Source organism: Drosophila miranda, chromosome XR, assembly GCF_003369915.1.
Source record: "Drosophila miranda strain MSH22 chromosome XR, D.miranda_PacBio2.1, whole genome shotgun sequence".
Classification (NCBI taxonomy): domain Eukaryota; kingdom Metazoa; phylum Arthropoda; class Insecta; order Diptera; family Drosophilidae; genus Drosophila; species Drosophila miranda.
In genome coordinates, this window is record NC_046674.1 from 37,438,342 (window position 1) to 37,453,480 (window position 15,139).

The window sequence follows — 15,139 nt, forward strand, 5'->3', positions numbered from 1 at the left end:
GGCAAGAAGGAATCCGGTAGTCGGGTATTTAATTTATTCCAATGCGTGGAATGATGTTGGCATGGCCCCTAACGTAACTACCGCTTCATTATTACACTCGATGTATCATTGGCATTATGTACCTAGACAGAAGCGTGGTTATTTATTTAAAACTCATGTTAATTCAAAATTGGTTTTGTTAATCAAGAATCAAACAAGAATAAGAATAACAAAGGATTCAATAACGTAAGAATAAAAGATACAATTAATAGCAAAACTGAGCCTTTTTACTCACGAAGTTAAACACTTTAATTCAATACGAAAATAATGGATCATTACCCAAATCAAGCACTTTCCTTGACGAGCTCGTTGGGCCCAATGAACTGCTTCGGTAGCTGTGGAACAATATTAATTATATACAAATAGTAATGAATTAAAGGATGATATTTTAGCTGACATTTCCAGAGTTAATCAAGGCTTAACATTGAGTTGATTAGGATATGAACTTAATATATAATATGATAAAGAAATTAATTCGACTAAATCCTAAATCAATGTAATTGTAGAAATGTGAGGTAATTTTATGTTAAATGCCTGTGGAGATAATGTTTTTTATCCCCCATCGGCCGACTAATTATTTTGAATTAAATAAAACTCGGCGCAGAAATAAAATTACGATATGTACTTTAATGCGTAACATCCAAATTGCAAGTGAAGCTTGCCTGCCCTTTGCATTGCAGCTCCGATCGCTAAGCGCAGCTTCGCTCGGCAGACGTGGGCAGGCCGACACAAAGCGGAGATGACAAAGAGCGAACTTGCAAAAAACGCTTCGCAGAGCAAGCAAGCGCAAAGCTTTGACAAACGTTTGAGTTACAAAGGCATTATAAACAATCAAAATAAGCGGCTGAGGGCCAAAAATTAGTTGCTATTTGGCAAGCAACTAATCGGCTGGGTTCTGCTCCAAACAATGCCTTTAATAAGACCTCGGACGCTGGAGATTCGCGGGGTGAAGCATGGCTGTTGCGGCGAAGACGAAAACGAAAACACGACCGTTTCTGCTTAATTCGATATTGCGACTCTCCTCAAGTTTATTACTCGGTCAGGTTGTGCTGCAGCGTATGTTGCTCAACATCGTTATGTTGCTTCAAGTGAGAATACGTATGTACAGATGTTGGGCGGTAACGACTTCATTATCTCTTCCTCTTTAATTTAAATTTATTTCTGGTTTATCTATTTAATTCTAACTTCTGTATCGACCGCTGTATCGACAGTACCTCTGGAGGAATTCTTGTGGAAGATTCGTAATAATTCTGTTTGTTATGTAAAGATTACCTGTGAAAATAAAGATTTTTCAGTGGTCCGAAAACTTATAATCGCGCATTCGTTGTATACAGTTTCGGAAGTCGTTTGTACAATAGAACAAATTTACCAGCGATATTTTAACACACCTGGCCGCAAACTAAGACTAATGAAAAATGAATTTTAAATACAAACAGTTTTTTTATGTTGCGAAAATCCAATTATGTATGTATCTGGTTATGAATTAGTGGACTGTATAATCTTTTAATATATTGAGCTTATTTATTTTCATATATTGGTTATTTAATATGGGTGGTTATGTTACACATGTATATGAACAGCGGGGGTTGTCTATGATGCGGCGGTATAAACTATGCGTGCGGTTGGTTTCATCTAGAGATTTCGACTAACTTCCACTCCACAAAAGAAGTCGAGCCAAAAGGGAATTGAAAGATCATGCGATGCAACGGTCCAATGCAAAACGGTACACATCGATGTATGCGTGTGCAGCTGCGGGCTTTAGCTATACGTGCGATAACATTACAGCTATGTTTTGGACACGAGCAATAACAACACAGCTATGCGCGTAAAAATAGATACCTAAGCGGTGCAATACACTCATGAGCGTATGAATAGGGCAGTTGTAATATACATGAACATTGAACTAAAAACTACGAGGCTCATTTCTCAACATACCGGCCCTCCTGAACGACTGTTCAGAACAAGGTAAGCCCAGCAAGTTTGGTAAAAGGTCTCTTATAAACTCCTCAGGCTGTTTTTACTGTGACCACTCGAACCCTCTCGTCTTGGCCAGGATGAACTTCGGTGATTCGCCCAAGCAGCCACTTGCTAGGCGGTTGATTCGGCTCCTTCAGTACCACAAGAGTGTCCACGGTTATGTCATTGGACTCCTGCTGCCATTTCGTGCGAGGTTGCAAGGAAGTAAGGTATTCCAGATTCCAACGTTTCCAGAATCCTTGAACCTTGGCTTGCAGTTGTCTCCAACGCTGCAGTCTGTTAATGTTGACGTCTAACAAGGACGGCTCCGGCACCGACATGTAAGGTTGACCTGTAAGAAAATGAGCGGGGGGAAGGGGATCCAAGGTGTGATCGCTGGGCGCGCACAGTGGGCGAGAGTTGAGTAAATCTTCAATCTGAGTTAAAATTGTTGAATATTCCTCGAAAGTCAACGCACTACTACCAATTACTCGGCGAAGGTGGAGTTTGATAGATCGTACGCCTGTCTCCCAAAGACCTCCAAAATGCGGGGCAGACGGCGGAATGAAGTGCCAGTTGATTTCCTGACTCGTCAGAAAATTAGCAATTTCCTCGTCCTGACTTTGAGATACAGCTATCCGTTGCATCTCCGTTAGTTCCTTTCTGGCTCTATGGAATGTTGTGCCATTGTCTGAGTACAAATCGGATATGGGGCCACGTCGAGACCAAAACCGTTTGAAGGCGCCGATAAATGCAGGAGTCGTCAAAACACTGACGAGCTCGATATGAATTGCTTTGGTGGACAGACAAACAAAGATGGCAAACCAAGCTTTGCCAAACTTCGGTGTCCGACCTGCTGATGTCTTGATGGTAACTGGTCCAGCGTAATCCAATCCAGAATGTAGAAAGCAGAGGGTGGGCTGAACGCGAAAGGCGGGAAGATCAGCCATGAGTTGTGTGCTCGTTCCTTTGCGCTGGAGGAAACAGATCTTGCAGTTGAATACAATTGTGCGGACTATGTTACGGGCTCCAAGGATCCAATACTTCTGTCTCAACGTGTGGAACATAAATTCGACTCCAGCGTGTAACGATGTGACGTTCTGGTGTCTAGCTAATAAAACAGCGACTGGTGATTCCTTTGGAAGAAGTATGGGATGTTTTGCATCATAGGTTGCCATCGAATTTCCAATGCGTCCTCCTACGCGCAGAATTCCTTGGTCGTCAAGAAATGGAGTGTAGTGAATCAACTTGGATATTTGAGAAAGGGCTTGTCCAGTGCTCAGCTGTTTCTACTCCACTTGGAAGAACTCCATCTGGACATGTTTGATGTTTGGACCGTAGAGCGCGCATATTCAAGCTCCCATGACGATAAAAACGATGACAGGCGGTCCTTGCAACGATGTCGATGTACAAAACGAAAGCAATAGCTAATTGTCCGCAAGAGATGTGACCAGGAGGAAGCCTTGTTGATCATACTATTAAGATCATTTCCTGCATCGGAAATGTGTAGATTAACTTGGGGCTTGACCTTTACTACCATCCGCTCAGCGTCCTCAGTCGACAGTGCGAACTTTGTCTTAGCAGGTGGCCAAGTGTGATGTGATTGGGAAAGCCACGGTGGTCCATTCCACCACAGTTGATGTTCTACCAGATCCTTTGGTTGAAGTCCGCGTGATGCACAGTCCGCGGGATTGTCCTCAGTGCGAATGCGTTGCCAGCAGCTACGTGGGCAAGCTTCCAGAATCCCAGCAGTGCGATTGCCAACATAAGTGTTCCAAGTCCGTGGGGGTGATGAGAGCCAATGCAGTCCAATTTCTGAGTCGGACCAACACGAAATACTAGAAATAGCAAGAGTTAGAGCTTGCGGCAATGTGGACCCCATCGGCGGAGCAGAATCCTTGCTCTGATGTTGGACGATGTACACGCCATCGTTTCTGCGGGTGTGCTTATGAACGAAGTGTTTCTCAGCGTGCTCACTAGCATCGGTGGTAACGTTACTTGGTTTAACTTGTTCGTTATCTATGATAGATCGAGCTAAAGAGTCCAGATCCTCGTGAGCGTGATGTGCTAGTGCGTGGGTGTAAGCATCACTACTGAGATGGTAGCTGCCTGCAATGACCCAACCAAAATTAGTATGAAGTGCAATAGGATATTCTAAGCCAAACTCTTTGCGTTGTCCAGTGTGGCGAGCTTGAATGTGGCGCCAGCAGGGTTTGCGCCTAGACCAACCACTGGTATATGAGCATTCGTGCGCGGCAATCCGATTCGTTGAATAAATGATTCGGCGACCATCGTTATAGTTGAACCAGTATCCAGCAATATCCTGCAGGTTGTTTCGCTGCCCCAGGAGTCGGCTATAGTGGCCAAAATCGTTGGAAATATAGCGTTACCATTGGCACCGAATTCTCTCTCCAATGTATGGTGGCTGACCACGGCAGGATCAGCATCCGCAGCGAACTTGGACGAGCGGGAGGTTGAGTCAGCGGATGTATTGACAGCAGCGGAAACCGGGACAGAGCGTATATCCTCTGGATGGACAAGAGTGTGGTGCCTCAACTTACACAGACGGCACGTGTTTATGGAATTACACCTATTTACTTGATGAGATCGGCTTAGACAATTGAAGCACAAATTATTATCCATTGCGAACGTGCGGCGATCCACAACATCAAGAGCCTTGAATTGAGTACACGCATAAATAATGTGTTGCCCGTGACAATATACACAATCGCGAACATGCGTCTTTGGCACGTCCACATGATAGGAAACTGCATGACGTCTATCCAGCACCGTGTGTGTATTCTGGAGTAGCTTTGGATCTTGACAAGACTCAAGTGCATCGCAACGGGCGAAGACAAAGCCGAACAGGTCATTTATGGTCACATTTTCCTTGCACGATTCACTGGAGGTGGCCCAAGCTTCCTTGCATTCCGGGTCTAGCTTTGAGAGCAAGATATGGATCAGCCACACATCGCGGCTGTCGCAGCTCAGCGCATGTAGACCACGTATACTTTCGTCGGCGGTGTCGACTATTTTACGCAACTCGGCGATGTTTGAACCCTTTGCGGTTGGCAACGAAAAAAAGTTTTGAATGAACGAACGAGCAATTAGTGACTTTTTGTTATAGCGATTTTCGAGCCTCTACCATGCGTCCTGGTAATTGGCATCCGATAAGGGAATATGTTTTATCAGAGACAACGCTTCACCAACCAGATAGGATTTCAAATAATGAAGTTTTTGGCACTTGGACAGACTACTCTTCTTGTCGACTGAGCCTAAGGACCAGAAGAGCCTTCCGACGAAGTTCAAGGGCTGGCTTATCAGGTTGCACAGTGGGTGGCCAGTCATCTGTGGAGCCGCAAAGAAATGGAGGACCATGAGCCCAAAGAGGTGACTCATTCAGCTCAGTCGGATGAGCCCCTCGAGACAGAATGTCGGCTGGGTTTAAAGATGTAGGAACATAGCGCCATTCCATTTTTTCGGTCATTTCCTGAATCGTTGACACTCTATTTGCAACAAATATATTAAATCTTGACGGCTCGTCCCGAATCCAAGAAAGCCAACGGCAGAATCACACCAACAGTAGCACCTTCCCTTGAAGACATTCATTCCAGCTATCTCAGATATGAGCCTAGCCAGCAACTCCGCTCCACAAAGCTCCAACTTTGGTACTGTAAGTGTCTTCAAAGGAGCCACACGAGATTTGGCACAAAGTAAGTGACTGCTGAAATGCTGACCCTTGGACACGACATAAATGCATGCACCATAAGCCTCGATGCTGGCATCGCAAAATCCGTGAATTTCCAGCGTAGAGTCTGGAAGGAGTACAAGCCGAGGAAATTCAAGTCGACGAATCTGACCAAAACTGGTGTATATTTCCTGCCACTCGGTGTTCAGTGCGACTGGAAGGCTTTCATCCCAGGACACCTTCTCTTGGAACAAACGCTGGAGAAGGATTTTGGATTTAGTAATTACGGGACCAGCTAGTCCGAGAGGATCGTAGAATCGCGCTATGGATGACAAAACAGAGCGCCTGCAGGAATTCAAAGAAGATTGAAGGGCCGAGAACGAAAATAATAGTAGATCAGAAACCGGATCCCAAGCAAGTCCTAAAGTTTTAGTCACATGGCTGCCATCGTCGAACTTCAAAAATGTTTCCTTGTCCTCTTCCGGAACTCCATCCAGCACAGCAGGGACCTTCGAACACCATTTCCTCAATCTGAACTGACCTCTAGACAAAATTCCAGAAGTTTGCTTCAGAATTCGGATAGCCTCTTCCTGAGAGCTGGCTCCAGATATCAAGTCATCCACGTAGAAGTCACGGCGAAGGATTTCAGCTCCAACTGGAAACGCCATCTGCTCGTCCATTGCCAACTAATGCATCGCTCGCACAGATAAATAGGAGGCAGGCTTCGACCCATAAGTAACGGTGTCCAATTGAAACACACGCAAGTCTTCTTCCCTGGAGTTTCTCCACAGAATACACTGCAAGTTGCTATCCTCGGTCGAGACCCTTACAAAACGATACATCTTACAGATATCTCCCGTAATCGCAACGGCGTATGACCAAAATCGAGCAAGAATATGAAACAGTTTGGGTTGGATTACGGGACCAGCCATTAAAACGTCGTTCAGGGAATATCCAGATGAGGTTGAAGCGGATTCATCAAAAACGACGCGAAGCTTGGTCGTAGAACTATCTTCCTTCATGACGCAATGGTGAGGCAAAAAATATCGGCAGTTGCTGATTGACTGGGCAGGAACCTGAGACATATGGCCTAAATCAAGGTACTCCCTTATAAATGCTGCATACTGAGATTTAACATCAGGGCGACGATCTAACTTTCTCTTAAGGGTCAGGAATCTACGAAGCGCTTGATTGTAAGATTCTCCAAGGAGATCCAAATTATATTTTGCTGGCAGCCGAACACAATAATCGGCTTTATGTAGTCGACGGAAATGCTGCACAAAGTGTGCTTCACAATCTAGCTCTTCTTTGGTAGACTTTACTATTGGTTCGATGCAATTCTACCTCCCAAAACCTCCGAAGAAGCACCTCAAGCCGATCCTCTGGACTATTATCCTCAGCAGCCACGGCCCGAGCGCGAGAGACCATCAACGAGGAACCTTTTAAACGCGAACAACCTCCAGACACGACCCATCCCAAGCGCGTTTTCTGAATTGAAGGCAATCCTGGCAGTAGCTTGACCTGACCAACACACAGGAGTTCGAAAAACAGACTTGCGCCAATTAGCAGATCGACGCGCTGCGGCTTATAAAACTCCGGATCAGCTAGTGGTATGTTCGATGGAATGTTCCAGTTTTGTCAATTCCAAAGCTTGGCTGTCGATCGGTTATGCTAGAGGCTACAATGGCAGTGATGAGAGTTGAGTAATCCGATGAGCGAGAGCGCAGGCTAACGTTGACCGAAAGTCCATCCGTGACGAAGCTAGAGTCGCCTATTCCCGAGACTGCAGTCGATGATTTCATTTTTCGAAGCTGAAGCTGATTCGCGAAACGAGAAGTTATTAGATGCAACTGGGAGCCGGAATCCAGCAACGCTCGGCAGGGAACTAAAACTCCAGAACGATTTTTGACTAAGACCGTGGCCGTGGCAAGTAGAACAACACCATTCCTGAGATCTTGAGCAATAAGGGCAGACTGAGATGGAGTATACGGCGCTGATTTCCCTTGGACTGCGGTATCTTCAGGGCCGACATTTCTCTAACTGCAGCTCTGTGGTTCCCGATGAGTCCCGAAACCTCTCCAGAAGTTGAGTTTGTTCCTCAAATAAGCGTTCCACAGTGTTCGATAGCAGTAGATTTGAGTTGTCGTGCTCATTATCGTGACTGCTCCGGTCAGGTATGGCTTCAGTGAAAATACTATGCGCACTAAAGAACCTTTTCTCATATTCGGGGATATCCAAATCCGGATCCACGTATTCATCTTCATCATTATATTGGACCAGCTCTTCAGAGAGCTCCATAAAGCGGTTGAAAGTTGCAACAAAGTTGCTCTAATGTTTGCACAGAAGTACATGACTGTACAAACTCTTGAGCCTCCGTAGCCACGCGAGTTAGTTGCGATTTGCAGGAACCACGTTGCTGAATTAGACGATGCACTGTGCCTTCATGGCGAACAGCGGTCAACGATATTACTCAATATGTATATAAAATAAACTCAAACGCGGAAATCCGGCTCGAAGGACCAAATTTTGCTATGGTTATGAATTAGTGGACTGTATAATCTTGTAATATATTGAGCTTATTTATTTTCATATATTGGTTATTTAATATGGGTGGTTATGTTACACATGTATATGAACAGCGGGGGTTGTCTATGATGCGGCGGTATAAACTATGCGTGCGGTTGGTTTCATCTAGAGATTTTGACTAACTTCCACTCCACAAAAGAAGTCGAGCCAAAAGGGAATTGAAAGATCATGCGATGCAACGGTCCAATGCAAAACGGTACACATCGATGTATGCGTGTGCAGCTGCGGGCTTTAGCTATACGTGTGATAACATTACAGCTATGTTTTCGACACAAGCAATAACTTAAGCGGTGCTATACAATCATGTGCATATGAATAGGGCAGTCGTTATATAAATTAACATTGAACTAAAAACTACGCGGCTAATTTCTCACCAGTTGTTATATTAGAAATATCCAGTCTTGGCTCGGAGCTGTTTGGAACAACACGTAAAATCCCCAGTTCAATAAAGTCTCTTTATAATATAAATACTCTCTCGGAAAATACGAACTGTATAAACTTAAGAACTGGTGTAGAAGTGTCCATTTTGAGGATGGTTAAATATGTAGAGTTACAAAATGAGCAGTTGAAGAAAGGTTTGAAAGCCGAACTGCAACTACGGTCAAAAGCTGCAATGGAGAGAGCAGGCCTCAATGTCGATGATTATGAGTTCTTGGATGAGCAAGGCTCCAGGTCGACAGTGGAGGAGAGTCAGCCCGCGGCGGAAAATGGCCAATCGATGGCAATGATACACCAGATGATGTTGCAGATGAAGGGTTAAGTTGACTAACAGCAACAGATGATAATGCAAGTGAAGGATCAGGTAAATGATCAAGGATCAATCAGAGAAATTAGAAGCTATGACAAAAAAAAAATTGAGGAAAAATGGGCCAACGTTGACCTGAAAGGAATTAGCCAAGTGGAAAATCGTCTCGAAGATCGGCTCGAAGACAGATTCCGTCAATTGGAATTGGGTGTTCCTATCAACAACATGACAGCAGCCAAACCGAAGTTCCCTACACCTAGTTTTGATGGCACAGTAACATTTGGCGTTTTCATGACTCAATTCGAAATGTCACCGTCGAGAAATAATTGAACGGAAGCTGACCGCGCGGCTGCTGTGGTGTTTTCCTTGAAGGGCCGCACTGCTGAGGTGCTATAATCGATTTCTGCCGCAGATAAATTGAATTTCGAGGCTGTTAAGCGTGCCTTGGAGCGTCGATATGGAGGTGAAACATGCGGAAAGTTCATCTCTTGAAACTGAAGGGCAGGGTAGAACGTTGCGGGGAGTCGCTTCAAGAGTTCGCGACAGACGTAGCGACTCTCACGCCTAGCTTAAAATGATGCCCCAACCGACTTTCTGGAGAGATGCAAAATCAATGGTTTATAGACGGTATGAGGGACTTAGGCACACGCCGCGCAGTGGTTCTGATGTAGAGAAAAACTTCTGAGGAAGCGGTCAGTCAAGCATTTACCTGTGAAACATCGCCATTGATATTCCGTCCATCACCAAAAGTGCTTACTGTACAAGCTGAAGTGAATAGCTGTAATCGGCCGACAAGAACCCAATGACAAGGAGTATTCAACGCAGCGAAACGAATCATGAAGGCGGTGAAGGTTTTCACAATAACGATTTGGTGCTGTTTATTATAGGCAAATTGGTGTATCGCATTAAAAAAAAAAGACAACCGAAGACCGAAACGAAAAGTGATACATTTCGAGAGACTGGCACTTTACCATGGAGGAGACTTGGAACTTCTTCGGGACGAACGAGATTAGGCGGAGGGCAGTGGAACGAAGAGATGAAGTAAGCTGACTATTGTTATCATGCCGGATTATATTAAAAAAATCGAGCCTTTGCTCTGAGTTGTTTGGAACAACACGTTAGATCCCCAGTTCAATAAAGTCTTCCTGTATAGTACAAATTCTTTCTGTTTTATATTTTCAACACGGCAAATACGAACTGTATGTCGAAGACATAGAGGTCGAGTTCGGGCAGTCGAGAACGGCCTATATCAGCATTATTATAAGTGCGAGCAGCCATCAAATCGAAATCCTCGCCTCGTTCGCGGCATTATTAGCCTGCCCTTTCTGCCATTTTAAGGTTTTACGAAAGTCACTTAGTACGACAAAAAACAACGCCCACTGCACTGATCGAGTTGTTTCGAAACAGGGAAACGAATAGACAACATTGCATGTTTGTATGTATGTATGTTTTGGCGACGAATTGTGCTCAAAACGCCAAACACTTGCTGAGGCTTGCGAATGTTTAACCCGAAATCGATTGTTTAATGGTAACAACAAACTGAAGGTGAATACAATGTTTTTTATCCCCAATTCGCCAAATAATTTTTCCGATATAAAAATGTCAATATGTTGAATGCTCTTTAATGACCTCCGATCGCTGAGTTCAGTTTCGCTCGTCCTAGATAAGCAACAAAATAAACTTTGATAATGAAGAGCGAGCTTCGAAAGAACTCTTAAAAAAGGATTGCAGGCCTGAAAGTGTAAAGCTTAAAAACTATAAGAATAACATATGAATTTGTAACAACAAAAATATGCGGCTAACGGCCAATAATTGGCTGCTTTTAGGCAAGGAGCGAATTGGCGCTTTCACAATTAAAATTAAAATATTAGTTTAAATAAGAAAGTTGGTTAAGGAGGACTCGTGAGCTTATTCCTGAACAGGACCTCAATTGAATTTGGGTTTGACATCGTCGAGGCTCTGTTTCACACATTTTTTAATTAATTGTATAATTTTTCAGCCGGGACAACGTCCTCGCCCGCATGAAGATACTGGATTCAACAGAGGCAGGACAAAGGTAAGTTCAAACTCTTTAATATTCTAATGATTTCTAACGAAATACAGGAGGCCGATGCCGTATTTTACTGGGAATAGTCAGTATTAGTGTGGAATTGTTCAAAATAAAACCTAAATTATTTTCTAAATAAAACCTCTGGAAATCAGGGACCGTAATCATTATAAGTTATATAATAAAAATTACTTGGTAAAGATTATATTTCAATTTCTTACGTTTTTCTTCACTGATAATCATTATTTTTGAGTACTTTGATAAAACTTAGATTTCATCATTATTCTTGATCGAAAAAAATAAAACTGAAAAATAATGATTATCTATGCTTTTTATTTTTTTCGCTTAAAATAAAACTCAACGGGAATTTACGGCTTCTGTGTTAGAATGTTCATGGCGGCAATGCAGAGATTGTACAAAAATAAAGATTTTGGTGTACATAATGTTTTTCTAGGTCCATTAAAAGTAAGAGATTTTTTTATTAAAAAAAAAAATTAAATAATCATTATTTACGGTTCCTGCTAAAAATTATTAATAAATCTCTGTAGCACATGAAGGATGAAGCAGAGGCAATTAAGGTGACCTACAACCACAGATCATGGGAAAAATGGAAAGTCAAGGTGACCAACAGCACCAGATGATTTCTTAAATGAAAGTTCTGATAAAGTGAAGTTAGGTTAGGTTAGGTTAGGTTCAGGCGGTAGCCTGGGGGAGTGATGAACTCCTGCAGAAGTCGTTATGAGGGATTGACAGTCTAGAGGCATGGGTGCCGATCTGCCAGTGTCCCGTAATGGCTCGAGTAACTGCAGAGCATTGTGCTCTGCTGAGTCTATACAGCTCGGCTCAGCGCTTTTTCGATCGATGTGGCCATTTCAATCTTGAGACCCTATAGGAAACGGTTTGCTGCCATCTCCTATTGGCATTTTGCTCGAGCAATTCGAAGCAATGACTGATGTTCAGCTAGCTGCAGTAGACTCCGCTTCCCACGCGGCCGTCTAACTTTGAGCCATCAGTGTAAAAGTGGACCGCATTTGCGGGTCCTGGTTCGCCCATCTCCCAGTCCTCCCTAGGTGGGATTGATACCTGGAAAGGCGTCGAGAGGTGATCACTAGGGATACAATAATCTGTCCTCTCAGGTAGTTGCGGGAGTCTCGTCAGGATTCCCGAGTGCCCGCCAGTTATGCATAGCTCTGCCATGCGTTGAACTCTACTGAGTCTGTTAAGACAATTACTTTTGTATAGGTCGGCCACCATACTACCAGCCACCGAACTATATATGGGGTCATTCCCCATTTTAGTCCGATGGCTTTCCTGCAAGTACAGAGGGCCACTGTGGCCTTCTTTACTCTATCCTCTATACTCAATTTCCAGTCAAGCTTTCTATCGAGGATTAGGCCACGATACTTGGCGTTGTTGCTGAAGACCAGCGCTTCCCCACATAGTTTTGGGGGAATCAGTGCCGCAACCTTGTACTTCCTAGTGAAGAGCACCAGTTCCGTTTTAGACGGGTTGACGCTTATACCGTATTTGTCTGCCCATTTTGAGATTTTCATGTGAGTGCTTGTCAGGCACTCACACAGCGTCTGTGGAAATTTACCGGAGAATGCTATGGCAACATCGTCCGCATACGCCACCACGCGGCAGCCACCCCCCTGTATCTCCCGCAGCAGTTCGTTCACTGCCACGTTCCATAGGAGGGGCGAGAGGACTCCGCCCTGCGGGGTGCCTCTGCTGACAAATCTGGTGGACGTTGACGTCCCCAGTGATGCCTCAACCGTCCTGCATTGTAGCATCTGATCGATCAGGCTCACCGTCCGGGAGTCAACCCCCAGATCCGTCAGTGCACCCGTGATGGCGGTCGGGAGGATGTTATTAAAGGCGCCTTCTATGTCGAGAAAGGCTACCAGGGTGTACTCCTTACAGTTGAGGGACGCTTCTATGATCGATGTGATCGTGTGTAGGGCCGTTTCGGTGGATCTTCCTTTCCGATAGGTATGCTGGGAGTCTGAGATTAGACTAGGCGGAATATTCACCGTGAGATGCAGCCCCAAAAGCCGTTCCATCGTCTTCAAAAGGAAAGACGATAGACTTATGGGTCTGAAATCTTTGGGGGCAGTGTGCGAGGGCTTGCCTGCCTTGGGAATGAAGACGACTTTGGTATGAAGCCAGGTTTCCGGGATATATCCATGGGAGAAAATTCCCTCGTATATCATTTTGAGCCAGCTAGTGGCTTTTTGTCCAGCGTGAATCAGTTGGGCAAGGATGATGCCATCTGGTCCCGCAGACTTGTATGGTTTGAAGCTTTTGATTGCCCAGGAAATGTTCTCCTGGCTTAGCAGGTTCATGATATCACTTGAGGCAACGGAAGGAGCCGCGATGTAGTGTGGTCTGTTTTCATCGCAGCCGGGAAAGTGGGTGTTAAGGAGAAGATTAAGCGACTCATTGCTGGACGTTGTCCACGATTGGTCGGCATTCTTCAGGTAGCCCAGAGTGGGTGTAGTCTTCGAGAGAACTTTGCGCAAGCGCGAGGCTTCCGAGTTGTTCTCAATGTCGCTACAGAGCTTACGCCATGAGGCGCGTTTGGCTTTCCTCAGTTCTTTATTATAAGTTGACAGACTGCCCTTGTATTCGGCCCAGTTCCGCTCAACATTCTCAGCCTTGGCTGTGTTAAAGAGTATCCGTGAGGCTTTCCGGAGCTCTCCCAGTTTAGGAGTCCACCATTCAGGTTTCTTCCGGCCTCTGCTCTTGCCAGAAGGGCAGGATTTATCGAGCGCCTCATTGCAGGCGTCGGTAAATAGTTTAAAAAGATGAGTCGTGGCTTCCCCAGAAATCTCCTCCTCAGGTGGAGTCTCAGGGAGAACACGAGGCGGTCTGAGTACCGAATCCAGTTTGTCCACCTGAGGTTCCGGAATTGAGCTGGTCTCGGTAGTGAAAAAGAGAATACGGATTCCACGTACCTGTGGTCCGAGAAGGAGTGCTCTTCCAGGACCCTCCAGGATACGATATTCCCATGTATCTCATGAGAGGCAAGTGTGAGGTCTAGGACCTCCTTGCGGTTTTTAATAATGAAGGTGGGATCACTCCCCCTATTTAATAGGACCATCTGAGTGGTCAGTAAATAGTTGAAGAGGTACTCACCCCTTTCGTTAGTGTCAGTGTTTCCCCACTGGCAGTGGTGTGCATTGGCGTCGTACCCTACGATTAGGCCGGTGTCCTTGGCCTCGCAGTCTGTGATTAGAGCCCTGAGCGCCTGTGGAGGGGGGTCTGGTTGGTCGTGACCCATGTACGTGGAGCAGATTCTCAGTGAGCACCCCTGGCCTTTGAGGCTCACTGCTGTTTGGTCTTCATTGCTGAAATTTAGGAGCAAAAATAAGTGCAAATCTCTTTTTGCAAGAATGCAGGTGCGGGTTTTACCTGCGGTATCAGCTACGTATAGCTTGTAGTCAGAAGTCCTCAGACCGGAGACCCTGTTTCCGAGGATCCAGGGCTCCTGAATGAGGACTATGTCGGCTCCACACTTGGCCAGGTGGAGCAGTAGAGCAGCGCATGCTGCCTTACAATGGTGGAGGTTTATCTGCAGGAGCGTCAATGACATTCCTGAGGCTCACCTCCACCATTGTTGCTTCTGGATCGCTGTCGAGGGACTCCGGCTCCTCCCCGACAAAGATGTGGCTGAGACCTCTGGCTAGGTCGCTCTCATCGAACGCGTAGTCGTCCAGGATGTCGTCCGACATCATGGACGCCGCGTCCGACGCAGGGTTGTCCTCCTCTCCGGCAGCCCCGGGTCTGGCTCGACCTCTGCTTGCCTGCCCTTGCAATCCGACTTGTAGGTGGATATGGTGACCTTTTTATATCCGTAGTCGACCACACCGTCCGGCTTCGCGAGGGGCTCTAGCGACTCCTCATTGAGGACGAGGATTATCTGGCGCTTCTGCCCCTGGATATCCTCTACCTTGGCCACCTTCCAGTCGGCTGTGGGAAGGTGGGGGTTGCAGACCTGCAGTAGCCTGAGTATTTTCTCAGGTTCTGCAGGTTTAGCCGAGACCCATGCTCTGGCTCTCGGACGACTGGGGACATC

General features: G+C 45.5%; 1 protein-coding gene across 25 annotated transcripts in view; it reads left to right on the plus strand.

The window, feature by feature from the left end:
• LOC108160402 (disintegrin and metalloproteinase domain-containing protein 11) overlaps window positions 1-15,139 on the plus strand; it is a 551,474-nt gene that overhangs the window by 166,296 nt on the left and 370,039 nt on the right. For 24 of the 25 annotated variants that reach the window (XR_004471659.1, XM_033387853.1, XM_033387852.1 and 21 more), the window contains one exon: window positions 11,014-11,070. The exons of the other annotated variant lie outside the window; for it this stretch is intronic. Coding sequence is in view for 23 of the 24 variants with exons in the window: in XM_033387853.1 (XP_033243744.1) it covers window positions 11,014-11,070 (57 nt within the window). In the remaining variant the exon portion in view is untranslated. The remainder of the gene's footprint in view (window positions 1-11,013; window positions 11,071-15,139) is intronic. 25 annotated transcript variants of the gene reach the window in all.